The sequence below is a fragment of the Artibeus jamaicensis genome, unplaced genomic scaffold, assembly GCF_021234435.1.
Source record: "Artibeus jamaicensis isolate MK-2021 breed Jamaican fruit bat unplaced genomic scaffold, CSHL_Jam_final contig_1128, whole genome shotgun sequence".
Classification (NCBI taxonomy): domain Eukaryota; kingdom Metazoa; phylum Chordata; class Mammalia; order Chiroptera; family Phyllostomidae; genus Artibeus; species Artibeus jamaicensis.
Genome location: NW_026521220.1, coordinates 1,702,514 through 1,718,904, shown reverse-complemented (window position 1 = coordinate 1,718,904; position 16,391 = coordinate 1,702,514). Strand labels below are relative to the sequence as shown.

General features: G+C 47.2%; 2 protein-coding genes across 3 annotated transcripts in view; one reads left to right on the top strand and one right to left on the bottom strand.

The window, feature by feature from the left end:
• PI4KA (phosphatidylinositol 4-kinase alpha) overlaps positions 1 to 16,391 on the top strand; it is a 106,343-nt gene that overhangs the window by 44,288 nt on the left and 45,664 nt on the right. The window lies entirely within an intron of this gene.
• On the bottom strand, positions 3,968 to 15,086 carry SERPIND1 (serpin family D member 1). 2 transcript variants are annotated; one of them, XM_037131477.2, is made up of 5 exons: positions 14,995 to 15,086; positions 11,041 to 11,936; positions 7,402 to 7,675; positions 5,507 to 5,651; positions 3,968 to 4,803 (listed from the first exon to the last, which is right to left on the bottom strand). In XM_037131477.2, exons 1-5 carry the CDS (start codon positions 15,042 to 15,044, stop codon positions 4,612 to 4,614), a joined length of 1,557 nt encoding a protein of 518 aa, XP_036987372.2. In that variant the 5' UTR covers positions 15,045 to 15,086; the 3' UTR covers positions 3,968 to 4,611. The 2 variants fall into 2 exon arrangements, with proteins under 2 accessions (XP_036987372.2, XP_036987373.2); XM_037131478.2 differs by lacking the exon at positions 14,995 to 15,086 and adding an exon at positions 12,345 to 12,406.

Sequence of the window (16,391 nt, the reverse complement as noted above, 5' to 3'; positions counted from 1 at the left end):
CACCTCTGGTCTCCACAAAGCGCTTTCTGTACTTACTACGGCCTGGCTCCTCCTCATTCTGATCTGGGGGCTTTTCGGAGGTTTGATTTTAACTGGCCAGGATGGATGGGAAACACTAACTGCTTGGTTATTATTCTTCACCCTGAAGATGACACATTGCGTTTCGTGGAGCATTCTGCTTCCGGTTCCTCTTCCTTCTGCCTGCCCTTTTCTCTCCTGTCCCTCCCTCCAGTACGTGGCCAGTTCAGGAAGGGAAGCAGAGTCGGTTGTTCCCCATCATGTCTGTGTCAGCACTTCTCTTCCTCAACGTGCTGGAGGAGACGAGGGCGGGCCCTGTGCCGCGGTGACTCTTCACGCCCCCGTGGAGCCTCACAGCCCTCGTCACTGTGCTCGGGTGTTTTCCCACAGCCCTTTGAGACCGGGACTTCCTCTGCCGTAGTGTTTTTCATCAACACCCTCATTGGTTAATTTTTAAAAACATAAATGTTTTCACTTTACACTTAATATTAACTAGTGTGCAGTTGTGTTTGGGCAGTGTCCCTGCACATGGGCCCTTTGTTTGACCTGGAGGGAGAGGCACAAAGTCCATGGTACTCCCTTGGCTTGTTGAAGGGGAGAAGGGCCGGGCGGCAGGCGCCACCGGGAGCAGTTTTGGCAGGCGAAGCAAGCCTGAGCTGACACTCCCCTCAGTGCACACCAGAATGACCTGTGTGCTTGTGAAGTTTTAAAATGTTTAGCTGTTGTCACGTAGAGGTTAGTATATTAATAACAGAAACCTGGAGGAGGCATTTAGCACTTTTGGGGAGTGATGACTGGTAAGCTTGGCTTAGGGTCACAAGGGCCAGGGTTGAACCTCTGATCCTGCATGTGGGGTCCTGAGTGCGCGTCTCAGCCTGTCTACACTGCTCTGCCAGCAGAGCTTCTCAAAAAGACAGAGGCGACCTCCGAAGTTCTGGCCGAGTCAGGGTAGGCGTAGGCATCAGCAGTGATGGGCTAGAACATACTTAAAATGTGACTGTTTCCTCTGCTGTGGTGACCTTTTGCATGAATGCAGAATAAGTGTTATGGTTTTAACAAAAGTTAATGGTTACATTACGGGGGAGGAAACAAATATTTGATTCTGTTGCTCAACAAAGAGCGCAGAGATCGTGGGCTCTTGAATTTGCTTTCTGGTTACCCCTTGGACCTACTAGGAGAAACTAATTTCCAAAGTTTTTTTTTTTCTTTTAATGTTTTGTGGTTCTTTCCTTTTTTTTTTTTTTTTTTTTTTAAGAAAAAGATTTGGATCATTTGATAATAAAGTATCCCAAATTACTTTGTTCAGTGGAAGTGTCAGTGGGTTTGGGGCTAGAAGCCAGGGTGTCAGTCCCAATGCAGCTGTTCACTTACTTATCAGTGACCTTGGGAGCCTGGAGGGAGTAGCTGGAAGCCGGGTCTTGTGAGCTCTGAGGTTCCTCGCTGCTTAGGTTTGGTGACCTTTGTCCTACAACTTTATGAATAATATTTCTTCAGAAATATCACTAAATTGCTTTTCTTAGTGTCTAGCCACTAGTTAATTGAGCATTTAGAAAGTTCTGTATTGCTTAGAGGGCTGATTGCTCTATTGTCAAGAAGTAGTGATTTAATAACATGTTCCTGCTGCTTGAAAAACACGTGTGACCTTGACTTGGAGCTGGTTGACCTGTGCTGCTAGCAGTAGGTCGTTTCCTCAGTGCCTATAAAATGAGGCTTGTGAACTAACCATTTTTAGATCATGGACCACTCTGAAAGCTATGCCCTCTCCAAAAACAAAAGCACCTGCTCACAAGGGTTAGCATTTTTTTGGTTCACAGGCCCATGCTCAATCCACTGAGCTACACCAGCCAGGGCAAGGGTTAGCATTTAACCTCAGAAAGTCATGTGGAAGAGTCTGAGCCAAGGCCTGCCTGTTAGGAACCCCTGGACTAGACACTGTCTCAGACGAAGATGGTCACAGGAAGTCCTCACCTAGCTCTCGTGAACACTAAGCACAGATCTAAACTCTTTCCAGGCATTAACGCACTTAATCCTCCCAACAACTGTGTAAGGTAGGCACTGCTATTATCCCCACTTTACAGGTGGGGAAGCCGAGGCACAGAACTTGCCTCAGAGTCCCACAGCTACTAAATGTCAGATCTAAGATTTGAACCCAGGCAGCTTGGCCCAGGGTTCTTTGAATTAATACTTCACTGCCTTGAAAAATGGGCCAGCTAGCTTCAGAAAGAGGGGATCCAAGGGCATTCTGAGTGGATGTAAGTGAATGAAAAGCATGCAGAGTAGAGGGCCTTGACCTGTGCAGATGCGGAGTCATAGAGGAGCCTGGGCTGGCGCCAGTAGAGGTTGGGTAGGAGACAGGTGTGCCAACGGGCCAGGCAGAGTTTTCTGAGGCAGCTACACTTGGGAATAGGAGGAGCAGGAGGAACCAGCAGCAAGATGAGAAATGTAGGACAAGCACCAGAAAAGAGCAGTGTTGAAGCAAACTGGAGAAGGAATTCAAGGAGTGGGTCATTAGCAACCTTAGGTTTCACTTAGAGGCCAAGAGGGTATGACAAGGGAAGACTTGACCTCAACCCTGTACTGGCCAGTAGACAGAGGCAGAGGCAAGTTTGGGTGCAGGAAGTTGGGAAGGGAGCATGCAGAGAGGGTTAGCAGCGAGAAGCAGAGCTTGAGGCAGATCACTGTACCTCTGTGAGCCTTAGTTGTTTCTTCACCTGCAAAAAGGAGGCAGCGGTAGTTCAAACCTGTCAGGGTCCGTATGAGATAACCCTGGGCACACCCGTCACAGTGCCTCCTGTACTGAGGAGCGCCAGGTGCTCCCCTTTTGCTGTCCCCTTGACTTGGTATTGGTCTCATTGGGTCAGAGGCCCTCTGTGACAAGACTCCACACATGACCCTGGAGTCAGCCCAACCTGCACTTGAACCCTGGCCCCACCACTCACTGCAGTGGCATCTTGGCAGGCTTCAGCACCCTGCTGGACCAGATCTTGCTCCTCTGTAGAGACAAAGCTGGACTTTGGAAGTCACAGTTGGACAGCCGCAGGTACAACGCTTGTTGTGCTCTCCCTGGCACTGCCCATTATCCCCAGTGCTCTTGAATTCTGAGTGGCCTCTTTGGATTCCACTTGTCTTACCCAAGTAGCTAAGAGTCCAGAAATGTATTCCTCAGATGTTGTTTGCTTTATCAAACCAGACAGGAGCACATCTGAGAGTCTCCCAGTGTCCAGGGATGAAAGCCAAAATGTGCCCCACATAAAGAATGACATTTCATGTTAAAGGGGCTTATTTAAGAAAAAGAAGGTCAAAACTATGAACAGTAAAATGACAGCAGACTCACAACTATCAAAAATCGAACCCCCTAAAACTAAGCAAACAATGAGAACAGGCACAGAATCACAGAAATGGAGATCACATGGGGGGTTATCAGTGGGGAGGAGGTGCGGGGAGAACAGGAGAAAAAAGCACAGGGAATAAGAAGCATAATTGGTAGGTACGAAATAGACAGGGGAGGGTAAGAATAGTATAGGAAATTAAGAAACCAAAGAACTCGTATGTATGAACCATGAACATGAACTCAGCAGGTGGAATGCCGGAGAGAGGGAGGGTCCAGGCTGGAGGGGAATAAAGGGGAGGAAAAAAGGGGACAACTGCAATAGCATAATCAATAAAATATACTTAAAAAAATAATAAAATCTTTGTTAAAAGTCAAAAAAAAAACCCCAACCCCAAATGAAGGCTGGCATTTCAGGAATCTCCCTCGCTGCACCATGCAAGCAGCCCTGCCGTGGGGTTTAGCAGCACTCACCCGAGAACGTGGTCTGCGCACGAGTCGCTGTGGAGAACTCAAGTGGCTTTTTCTCAACCTCTGTCATTTCTGGGGCTATCGGCTCTTTTGAATTTGGCCTTTCTTGGGTATTTCTTTGAGCTTCAAAAATTAGAATTATAACAGATACACAGTAAAAGTGGTGATATTTATTTATCTCTAGGGTAGGAGGCAAGGCCATGTGTACATACTGTCCTCTGGGCAGCAGTGAGGTGACGACAGCAGGAGTACATACGACAGCATCAGTTCAGAAGGTTCGGCCTTTGCAAAAATTGAGCCCTAATGCCCAGGGCACTCCTTGAATATCACAGGGTGGCTTCTCTCTTGGGCATTAGGGATGGTGACAGCTGTGCACCATCCTTGAGAAAGGTGAGACATGAGTCATGCAGCTCATTTCTGTGTTCTGTGTAGATGAGGATCCCTGGTTGAGAAAGGCTTTGAGTAATAGAGTCAGATGTGCAAGGATGGGGACCACAAGGGAGGGAAGTGCCCAGGGAGGTAACCTGGTCTCTGTGTTGCTGACACCCTCTAGGTAACAGCTGACATGCTACAGGTACATTAACTGCTACGAACTGACATCATTGGTCACTAGGCGTAATTGATTCAAGCAGGCCTGTCAGTTGTTGCTAAATTTCTTCTCTCATGCGGGCCTCATTTCAGAATGGCAGCATAAACCACAAAGGTCATGATGCCAAACATTTCTGTTCTCACTGTCAAAATGGAAACAGAATTACAGAGTTCCCCCAAAACATGAGACACCCAGACCTCCGCCTTTAAGACTTGGTGGGGTTGGCAACTCTCCCCATGAAGAGCAGGCAGCTGGTACGGTGCTCATAGATGAGGAACAGAAAGGGGCGGTCCACGGTGAAGCGGACTTGGGTTGTCAGCGGCATGAACCCCACTGTGGTGACAGCAGCAGCTTGGGTGCCCTCCTCGTTCACTGTGATGGTACCTTGGTGCTTGAACTGTTTCAAAATGGAAAGGGGAGTTGTTAGGTTCCGTCAGTTGGCACATAGAAGAATAGAAGATACCGTGGAGTCCCATTGCATTCAGGGAACAGGTTGAAAGCTCACATACAAGCCACGGACCACAGCTGGTCAGAGGACCCTTGAAATGCTTTCTAATCTGTCAGGTATAGTCATTGTGTTTAGAGGCCATGTGGTTTAAATACTTATCTTTAAACTCTAGCATCATAATCTTTCTTGCTGGTGGTCACAGTACGAGCAGTCTGCACGCCAAGCCAGAGGCTGCAGGCACTACGTCCTTCTCACACTCTGGGGTGCGCTGCCCGGGGAAGGATGGGGCCTGGAGCTGCACAGTATTTGGACTCACGTTCCCCGTTTGCAGAGTGCCCGTCACTGGTGTGTTAGGTCCAGTGTGCAGCGTCTCTGCGTGTATTTAACGGGACTTTCATGACTCAGCTGGGAGTAGGTATTTCAGAATGGAGCACACACCTCCTCTCTGGTGTCAGCAGGAGCAGGGATGAGCCCCAGGCTGCTTCCAGGGACAGACCCCCCCTGCCCACTCAGTGTCTGGTAGACTCAAGGAGAGTAGACTCAAGGAGAGCAGTCCCAGCTCCCCCAACATGTGAAGTTAGGGCCGGACAGTAGAGGTCTTTGCTGGGGGCTGACCCTGGGGATGGAGCAGAGGGCAGAGGGGAAAGGTTACCAGGTCGATGGTGATCCTGTGGTCTGAGATGCCTGTCATGTTGCTGTTTTTATCAAACAGTGCTGTGACCCCCATTGACTGCAGGGCCTCCACCAGGTTGTAGTTCTTCTCCAGTTTGAATTTGGGCAAGAGCACCTCTCGAGTTCTGGTCAGAGAATAAGAGGGGGCCCAGTTTTATGAACCACCAGTCACAAAAGAATCATGTTTTTTTACATGCACCCAGGAGTGGTGTGTTTACCACAGAATTGACACAGCACTTGCTAACATCCCAGCACGGTCAGTTGCGGAGTTTGGAAAGACCATCTCGTTGTAACCCCAGTTACTGAAAATTGAGGCGTGGTTGCTGATGTGCAGGCAATTCCTCTATTCCGTGTGGCTCATGTCCTGCTCCTGGTCAGCAGCAAACTGCTACTGGCTTATGGTTTGAAAAGGCATCTGAAGTAATTCTTTTTGGGTTCCTAATTTCAGCCATTTCTTATTTTGTTTAATTAAGGTTAGTGTGCCTAAATAAAGAACCCTTTATATACCAGACAGTGCTAAGCATTCTCATTCCTTGCATCAACTCATTCAGTCCCCAACTGGATAAACTGCAACAATAGTGCCTTTGGGGGCAAATTCAGCCTTCTCGGGGATAAAGAAATTTTGGATGCTATTCCCCTTCTCAAGAGCTTACTCTCATTTTGGCAACCCAAAACTCTCGTGTGAAGCAGTGAAAACATAAAGGTGGTATGTTAATGTCTGACCAACTAGAAGAGATCTAGCTCTTGGAGCCATCCAGGAGGCGGTGTGGAGAAGGGCTATGTGTATGGCCTACAAGGCTGCCCCTACTTGAGAGCTGGGTGGTAGGTCTTACTGTGTGAGCAAAGGCTCACCCTACGAGTAGGGAGTGTGAGGCGAGCTGCAGTGCAGGAGGGCTCCAGGCAGGGTGGGGTGTGGGGTGCAGAGCAGGCCAAGAAGCTGGGCTGTATCCCAGTGGTGGGGGTTCCCGGAGAGTTTATGAGAAGAGGCAGGCAGAGATGGTGTTGAGGGAATGCTGTTCTGGTGGCCAATGTCTGGGTGAACTGAGGAATGGAAATGGACAGGCTGGTTAGGCCTCTGTAGGCTCAGGGTTAGAAGGTCATGGGCAGTGTGGTTAGAAAGGAAAGTACCGAGGGGGCTTTTTTAAGGAAAAATTGTCAAGGCCTGATAATTAATTGGCTACCTGGGCAAATACCTTCCGCTAAGGTCCTGCTTCTCAGTTTACTGTATCCATGTCCTGAAAGGAGATCCACACTAGATTGACTTCTTCATATGGGCCTAGCCAGTGTCCAATGAACAGAAAGGAACTTCTGTATCTTCTGCCCTGATCCAACAACACTCTTAAGTGTTTAAAATCTGTAGTTTTGATTGTAGAGTAATAAATAATAAGACAGGAAAAACATTCAGGACATGTGCTGAATGAGTTAGGAGGACCTCCAATTCTTGGGGAGCTGAAGGGGAGGCATCTGTGCTGGACACCTCCCAGGCTCCAGCACAGCGAGGGATGCTCAACATTGCCTTTCTGTTTATTTCCCTCGGTGACCATGGAAAGTCAGGGGATCATGCCACTTTTTGGATGACAAAGCCAGGGCTGGAAGCCACAAAGCAGGTACATGGCAGAGCCAGGATTGTTTCCAGGCTGAGTCTTAAGTCGCCTGCCCCTAACTTCTCTCATGGAGAGCAGCTGTGTTTCTCACAGATGCTGCGATTGCCTCTCACCGAGCAAGGAGTTTGGGATGAATGGACAGAGTGGCCCACTGAGTACTTGAGTACTCATACGGACATCTCCCTTTTCCTTAAAATGGCCAAGGTGGCATTATCCCTGGGCTCCCTTGGGGTCCTGGAAGTCACAAGAACAAACACTCAACCTGAGGTACCTGTTTGTCATGCTTTTCTGCCATCTCTCCACCACCTGGGGCGTCAGCTGTGTCTCAAGGGTCTTCATTCCAGACAGCTTGTGTGGGACCACAATTAGCATGCTGATGCCCCCCACATACTCAAGCTGCAGGACGTCACAGTCCAGCTCCTGGTCATTTGCCGCCAGGAAGTTCCCTTTGGTCTGCATCATGGAAGCCTTGACCACCTCTCGCTCATTCAGCCGGAAGTTGTGGTTGTGGGTCATTTCCGCTGGGAATTTGTTTACCCAGGTTCCTGTGAAGTCAACAGGAATGGGGCTTTTATGAAAATGTTCTTTTAGAGCAGTGGTCTTCACAAGCAAGCATGCATCAGAAGCCCGTAGGGCTTATCTGGACTGTAGGTCCCATCCCCCAGAGTTTCTGATCCCAAAGTCTGGTTTAGGCCAAGACCTGGCCTTTCTAACAAGTTCTCAGGTGATGCTGATGCTCCTGGTCTGCAAACCACACTTTGAGAACCACTGTCTCAGAGGATTCTAAGGTCAGAGCACTAACATACTTGTCGGAAGCATGATAATGGCGGAGAGGATAAATAGACTGGAGTAGATTCTGGATTGGATTCTGACAGTAACTAATTGACCCCAGTAAGACACCTGACTTGCCTGAACCTCTACTTGCTCATCTGTAAAATGTGTGTCTTTGAGCTCATGGCAGATCTGTTCTGATGGCTTTTATTCCCGACACTGCAATTCTGCAAGAACTAACAAGATGCATTGGTGATGCAACACTGCCATCAAGATCTTCACTTAAGATTTGGGTGCCGCACTGTGTATCCAGGAAGATAAGACTAATTTAGCTCCCAAGATGCCAGTAACCAGTAACAATGGATGCCTTACAGTTGAGACCTGGTGCTGTGTCAGGCTTTCTTCTAAGCACCTTTCCTGTATTACCTCATTTTTTTCCTCCAGCAACTGTATGGAGGTGGTGCTTTTTAGTATTAGCCCCATTTTACAAATGAGGCAACAGGCACATAATGGGGCGACTTGTTCAAGGTTTCCAGCTGGTGAGTAGATCAGCCGGATGAGACAAGCAGGAGGTTCCATTGGAGGAAGTTTAAACACCACCTGCTTCTGATTTGTAGCTAGGTTTCCTCCTCCCTGAGCCAGCCTCTGCCCAAGCCCAGGGCTTCGCAGCACTGTTTACGCAGGCTGTTCTGTGGCGGGTAGCTATCCTGTGCATGGATGTGGGATGTTTATCCTGTAGGATGTTTAGCACCGTCCCTGCCCTGACTTCTGAAACTGTCCCTAAATGCTAGGAGTGTTTCCCCTTCTGCCCCAGGTCATCAGGAGACAACCACAAATGTCTCCTGCCATTTGCCCTGGAGCAGAATTGCTCCCAAGTTGAGTCACTGCTCTTCCAGTTCTGATGGAGCCTTCTCATGTCTCCTGAGATTCTTTCCTGTGACCTCCTGTTGAGGCCCAACCTCTGTTTTCTTGTGCTTTACAAAGCAGTTATAACATTTGAAATTAAAATCAAGTTAGTAACAAATTTGGGAGCTAGAGATTAAAATGACTCTTTCAGACTCTCCTTTGATAAGCCTCCATGAAAAACTGGATGTTACTAGCATTTCGACCCTCTGGTTCCCAGGACCAAATTAAATTCCTGTTCCAGTATGATGGAGGAAACAAGCATGTATTGTTTGCCACTTTTACACCTCAGTGGGACTCTGGTTACCAAGTTCAGGAGATGGTAAACTGACCCTCCTAGCTGTTTCTCCAGCTCCTTTCCAGTCGGGATGGCTTGCCTGCTCCTCAACACCCAGCCGGCCAAGTGCAGAGGCTCCAGGGGCCCAGGGGCCCAGGGGTGCCCCACAGACTAGTGGGGCCGAGGGCTTTGGGGTCCAGATGCCTGTTCTAAAGTCATCCCTAAACAGAATTTAATTGACTGTAGAAGTAAAATACATGTCACTAGCAGTATACATACTTAATGTATAATATTGGAATCTGCATTTTTTTCTCATCCAAATTTGTTGGGGGCCTTGCTGCCCTGGGCTCACGTGTGGCATCACTGTCTCTTGCAGTGCTGCCCACGGCCCTGTCAGTAAGTGTTATCTCTGTGATAAAGGTGAGAAAACTGAGTCACAGAGACAGTGAATGACTTACCTGAGGCCACACAAATAAGAGATGGGGAAGACAGGGCCTCGATTGCAATTTGCTCGCTTCTAAAACTTGTACTGCTAGCCAGTGATAGAATATGTCTGTGTTCATCATATATACAGGTTTCCTCCACTCTTTGAACAGAGAGCAGTCCTGTGAAACCTTTTATAAGCCAAAATGGTATGCTGTGAAGAGAACCTGTTTTCCTGGACTGAAAGAAATCTGAAGAACATTTTTACAAAAAAAGCTGTTGCTATGCTCATGTAGCTTTTTTGTAAAAGGAAAGCGGTAACTTGCGGAAAGTTGGGGATACCCGTACAGCGCCTGTGCCTGTGTGTCTGTCACAAACCTTTGGTTCCCCTGCCACAAGGAAGTGTGACTTTTGTGGGGAGTGAGCCCAGGGGCCCGGCTCATTCCTGTGGTCTTGGTTTCTTCAGTCCTCCTTTGCCCATCTGGCAAAATACCTGCCTGGCGTAGCCGTCGGGAGGCCTGGGCATAGACACAAAGCAGTGTATTGGCCCGTTGAGGGGTGCTGGCCCCACAGCAGCAGCCAGAAGAGACCTCAGTGCTTTGCCTCTCTGGACTGGTGTAGACTGCACTGTAGCTGAGCACCCAGGGAGCAGGGCCTCCCGGGCCTTGGGGACTTGCCCTAACCAATTCCTGGTGGCACAGGGGAAAGTGGTCTGTGTCACAGTGACCAGTTGAGATGCCGACTGATTCCTATGTCTGCCCTCCAGCCCTCCATGGTGGTGGAGTGAAGTGTAGGTTTCTTGTTCAAGTCCCAGTTGAGGGCATTTTAAAAGAGAGGTCTGGATTTTACAAACTGTGCCCATTAATTTCTAGGACTCCAGTGTCTTGTATGTGTATAGTGAAGGGGGAGTAGCTCCTTTGAAAAGTGTGTGGGTGCCTAGCCTAGAAGAGTTGCTCTAGAAATAATAATTTGCCCCTACACCTTCCCATTAGTGCAGAAGTATCCCAAAAAGAGTTGTGGGTGTTACTGTTGGTTACTCAAGCTGAAGAGTTTCACTTCAGCCTTCTGTCCATGTTCCTGTTTGCTGATAATTGGGCAAGGGGATAAAAAAAAGTCCGGGATGGCCAAACACTAGGAAGGTTTTTGTATTATTTTTTTTCCAGTTTAACAAAGTGCTAACGATGGCCTGCCTGGGGTGGCCTAGCCGTGCACTTGGAGTGTCATTTTACATCTGTGTGCCCTTCGTAGCTCCATCTGTGAAGTGCGGGTGCTGATAACATAACAGTTTCACTGTTATGAGACTTGTGGGGGGGGTTCGGGGAGTGTAAAGCACAAATAGGGCTCAGGTAAGTGTCAGCTCCCACTGTCACCTTCTCATGACCTTCCCCGTCTCTGTGAGCTGACCTTGTGTCTTGGTTTCCTGCATATATCAGAGCTAGAATACAGCTCTGAACACTGTTCTTGGCACTCAGTCCACCTGCACATGTACTAAAAGAGTGAGTTGCACCTTTGCTTTGAGAAACATAAAACTATTACCTTTAAAGTAGATGCAGTTTAAAATCATCATCTGAGTGGCTGGGTCTATATCCTCCAGAGCATCTTTAATGAGGCCCTTGGTGAGCTTCAGAATGTGGTGGTTGGTTTTTGATATGAAGGCAGGGTCTGAGAAATCAGCAGCTTGGGCCTCAGCAAAGTAATATTCTTTTACTTTAGTTTTGAAGTCATTCAGGACTGGAAATTGCTTCTGGATGTAGAGGTCATTGACTGACCGAAGTGTGTACCCAAAATTCCTCCTGAAGAGTCGATGAGTCAGTTTACGGAAGAGATTATGAATGGTCATGATCTCGTATTTGCTGCTGGCATTGACGAAGTCTTTAAAGTGCAAAATTGAGTGCACTTGTTCGTGAGTCTCCCCTTTCAGGCCCAAGGAAATCATACCCATGGCAGTAGAAATGCCCACGGGGGCTATGAAGATGTTGTCAGAATTACTGGTCTGTTCCCTCAGTGCTCTGTAAAGGTTAAAAGCGAACTTTGCATTGAGGATGTTAAGACGCTGGATGCGGGTCTTGCCCTGGAAGAGCTGGAGGATGTTCCCAGCACTGGCCTTTGGATCTGTCGGCAAAACCACGTCGATGATGTCAATGTAGTCGTCATCTTCACTGAACAGCTTCTCCAGGTCTAGATAGTCCTCGTCCTCCTCCCCCTCTGTGATCCAGTCATTGGTGACTGTGTTTTCCTTGTGGAAGTCGGCAGGGAGAAGGGGCGTGCTCAGGTTTTTGCTCTTTAACGGCTCCCATTGGGGATCCACAGACTTGGAACCTTCCCCTCCTTTCTCAGGCTGATCCACCAGGCCGTTGTGCCCCCACACGGATATTATTATAAGAGAAACAATGAAGGGTTTAAACAGGCATTTCATTTTGGCAGAGCGAAAGCTGAGAAGGAAAGCAGGACATGTGAGAGGCCGCCTGGCAGACCCCACCCACCTCCGGTGCGCATGTAGCAAGTCCCTGTGGCTCTGACCCAGGAAGATCCCTGGGAACACCAGTCTTTAACCATTTTAGGATTATGGACCTCGAAGAGAATCTGGTGAATATAAACATACTAACGTTATGTGTGGGCTTTATAAACCTGCCTGAAGGATCCGTGGGTCCCTAGATGAGAACCCCTTCTCTTTTCAAGGTTTGCAGAATTGTAACAGTGTAAAGTCCTGGGGGCTCTCAGAGGCCCTGGAGGAATTTCTTTTTCATTCATTCATTAAACTTTATCTCCTATATGTATACATATTCACACAACATACTAGGCACTGGAGGCTTAAAGGTCTCCCCCACCAAGGAGCTCACCAGTAGCAGGGGTGGGGACAGACGTGCACTAAAGCAGGGCCTCTCATAAGGACACTACCAAAGCAGGCCAGGGTTCAGTGTGAGTCCGGGGTGCAACTCTGCCTCCTGTAGTGGGAGTGGGGGTACCAGAAGAATTGGTTTTAGTGCGTACCCTGTGGTAAGCCTGTCTTTATCTGCTCATCCTCTGCCTGTTCCAGGGAAGGATTTGACTTGGCTTGTCGCATCACTTTTGCCTGCCAAATGGCTTTGTCTTTTCTTTTGTTAGTTCCTGGTTATTAACTGCATGCTGGGTAGAAGAGCTACTATTTGATGCTTCTGTATTTTCCCAGGATAGTGACACTGTTTGTAATGCTGTACAACCCCAACTATCTCAACTTCTGATTACCCGAGAAAGAGTTGTGACTTACTAAGGTCATTGTGTGTGTGTTCCCATCTCCTGTTAGATATTCGAAGAACAGAATATCTGCTTCCAGTCAAGGCCAGATAAGAGTTACTGCTCCTGTTAAGTACATATTTGGACTTATCCGGCCTGAGGATGAGACCTTCCTATGTGGCTACCCCACTGGAAATGCTCTCAGTTTGTTGATGTTGACAATGGCAGCAACTCTTGGTGCAGTCTCTGCTGGATGCCTGGCGCCGTACAAGGAGCTTTGTCTGTGTAACTTAGCCCCAGCAGTGTTCTGCGTGTCAGGATACTGCACCTGCAGCTGTGGCTAGATTGGAACCAAGTTGGTTGAAACCCCCCTCAACAAACACACCCTTGTCAAGTGCTCTTCCTGTTTGCCCTACAGAGCACCAGGACTGGTGTCCCCACCCTTAGTCACCCTCCTTGGGACTCCCCCTACAGCTCTGTTGAAATGACCGCTTCACCTGTTGTTCTATGCATGACTGAGAGGCTTTTGAATTGCATGTTTTGGAGAGGAAAAGTCGTGTGGTTTCTGCCTGTGAAAATGTCTGCTTTTTCATGCACCTCCCACCCCCAAGTCTAGCTGAGGCTGCAGGGCCACACACACAGCCTGCCCATGAAGCAGTTGCTAATGTGTGTGGCTGCAAGCAGAGCTGGGCCCAATTCCCAGACAGAATTGGGCATAGGTATTGATGGTAACATACTTTTCAAAGTCGGAAAGGAAGAAAGTAAGTGACTGGGTGGAAGTCTCCTTACTAGGTTGCACTGAAACGTATCCTTCTCAGATAAACATAGGTTAAAAAATAAACCCAGCTTGAATAAATACGAATTTGGGAAAAGGAATGTGAGACCAGATAGGGAACAGTGGTGAAGACATTCGTGTTTTTATCCTGGGTTCAATTAGTACCGTATTTTGCCGTGTATGTGAGCACTTTTTGCCTAGTTTTTTAGGGAAAAATGAGTATACACATTATACATGAGTAGTACTAATTCTGTATCTGTATAAATGTTTTCAATTTTTTATGTATGCTTATGCATTAAAAGTGTAGAAAGCAGTAACGATATCCATATGCAAAATAATACCCTGGAATATGATAATTGGTTTTGTTTCTAAAAAATATATACATATTTTTTTAACAAAAAAATAAAACAAGTTCTTTTTCCTGAAAGTTTGGGCCAAAAATGTGGGTGCGCACTCTACATGAGAGCGCATTGTACACAGCAAAACACAGTGTATTCGGAAGCTTCCTATACCCCATTCCTGCATTATATGATGAAAAGCTAAAAATAGTTTTCATTGTTTTCTTATCAGTGGAAGGAGAAAATGTGTCTGATATTTCCTATGAATATGAAACTAAACATCTAAACGGCAAATCTTCCTGCTGTTTTTCCGTATAGTATAACAAGAATTATGTAAGGTACTTTAAAACATTTCATTAGGTTTTAAATCCAGATTACTGTCTTTGAAGAGAAGCATTATTTTTCAAAGGTAAATTATTCTGAAGTTTGTTTTTCTGGGAATCTCATGAGGCACGTTCTCATGGTGATCGCATGAAGCGGGGTCGAGCCTTTGGGTTGTACGTCAGCGTGCGGCACCGGGACACCCTCACTGCCCGTGGCCGTTCTCCCGAAGCCCAAACAGGGCGGGGATAGGGGGAGAGAAGTAACTGCCTGAAGTTTTCAAAGCCTTTAATTTTGAAATAACTTCAGACTTCCAGAAAAGTTCAAAGAAGAGCATGTAAAACATCCCCTGTGTATCCTTTTCCCAGATTTTTCTGTTGTGGAGCAGCGGTTTCATCATTCCCTTTTTCTCTCTCCATATATGTGTGCGTACACACACAGGTACCCACAGAACACCTTTTTTTTTTTTTTTTTTTGCCTGAACCATTTGAGAGCAGGTAACTTATGTCCATCTAATTTTTTCATTCTAATCTTTTAGGGGAAAATGCCTAAGAACAAGAATATTCTTATACATCATCACAGCACAGTTATCCAACTCAAATAATTTAACATAGGTACAATCTTGTCCTGGTCTAATTCCTGTTCTTAATTTTGTCAACTGTCCCGGTAATGTAACTGACCAAATTTTATAATAGGCAAATTAAAAAAATAAAATCACTTTTTCATTTCTAAGATAGTATAGAAAGCTTTGAATTTGTAGTTTGATAGAGAAGTGCATAGTTGTCCCTTTCTAACCTCATATAAGAATTTATAATCAGTAGAAATGTTAGAAACCAAACTCACCTCTGTGCTTCTGAGAAATGTGTTGCAGAGATGAAATCAGCCAAGGTCATTCAGCACAGTTTCAAAGTGAACTTTGGTGCTAGGCTGTTGTTGCGTACCTTCCAAAGTAAATATGTCCCAAATTAAACACCACTCAACTAGCTTTGTCAGCACAAACCCCTTAACTGTCTTTGATTACTGCTGAGTGACTTGTGACTCCTCGGCTCCAGTTCTGGTGTAGCTGATGTTTTGAATGCATGACTGTCACATACTGATGGGAGCAGTCTCGCTGAAGCCACCCAGTTGTAGAGATGCTCTTCAGAGCTCCGGGACTGAGTTGCTTCAGGGGCAGTAGCAGTACTGCTTCTGTGAAACGAGAAGCCACTTGTCTGCCCTGCAGCTGTGAATTCTCCCTCTAGGATGATTGTAGCTCCTGACTTCGCCCTGGTCTCCAGGGCCGACATGGCTGCTAGGCAGGCAGGTATCCCCATCCTGGTGGGAAGCCCCAAGATACAAGATATAAGAAACAGCCCTGGCTGGTGTGGCTTAGTGGATTAAGTGCTGGCCTGCAAACCAAAAGGTTGCTGGTTTGATTCCCAGTCAGGGTATATCCATGGGTTGCAGGCCAGGTCCCTTGTGGGGGCATGTGAGAGGCAACCAGTCAATGTTTCTCTCCCTCTCTCTGTCCCTTCCCCTCTCTCTAAAAAACAAATAATACCTTTTTCTAAAAAGATACAAGAAACATTGTACATAAGACAATGACACTGCAGTCCCCTTCAGAGTAGGTACCTTGGGACCTCACACAGTTCTCCCAACGCCATCAGCCTTGTTGCATTTTCCTGAATCTCATCGACAGTCTGAAATCTCTTCCCTTTCACAGGTGATTTTAGTTTGGGGAAAAGCCAGAAGTCGCAGGGTGCCATATTTGGGCTGTACAGGGGCTGAGTCTCTTGGGTGTTTTGATTTTCATCAGAAAACTGCATGAGATGTGATGCATGAATGGGCACGTTGTCATGATGAAGCTGCCAAAATCACCAGTTACCCATAAGCTGCAGCCTTCTGAGTCATCCGAATAGTTTGTATGGAGGATGTTCGAGCTTAACCCCAAATTTGGTGCAGATTTGTTGCTCTGCTCGCTCAGTCATTTTTAATGCAATGCTGCACTGTACACATGCTCACTCAACAGTGTCTGCCGTCCCAAATAACTTTCCAGAAAGAGTTGTACCCATTTATAATCCTGCGAGCCACGTGTGACGGTGCCCACCTCACTTTGTTGTCCCTCCCCCCGACTCTGCAGTAGGGGTTGCCATCTCTCCCACTTCTGTGTCCCTGGCCCAGGGTCTGACCTGTACTTGGTGCTCACTCATGTTCCGGCACAGAGTTCCCCTTCACTGCCGGTTGATTATGGGGGCTCAGTG

Excerpts from the sequence above, each read along its gene's own strand:
- SERPIND1 (XM_037131477.2), bottom strand. The coding sequence starts at position 15,044 with ATGACCTTGGCTGATTTCATCTCTGCAACACATTTCTCAGAAGCACAG. Across the intron at positions 7,676-11,040 it reads AAACTGCATCTACTTTAAAG|GAACCTGGGTAAACAAATTC; the intron begins GTAATAGTTTTA and ends TTGACTTCACAG. Across the intron at positions 5,652-7,401 it reads CAGAAAAGCATGACAAACAG|AACTCGAGAGGTGCTCTTGC; the intron begins GTACCTCAGGTT and ends TTCTCTGACCAG.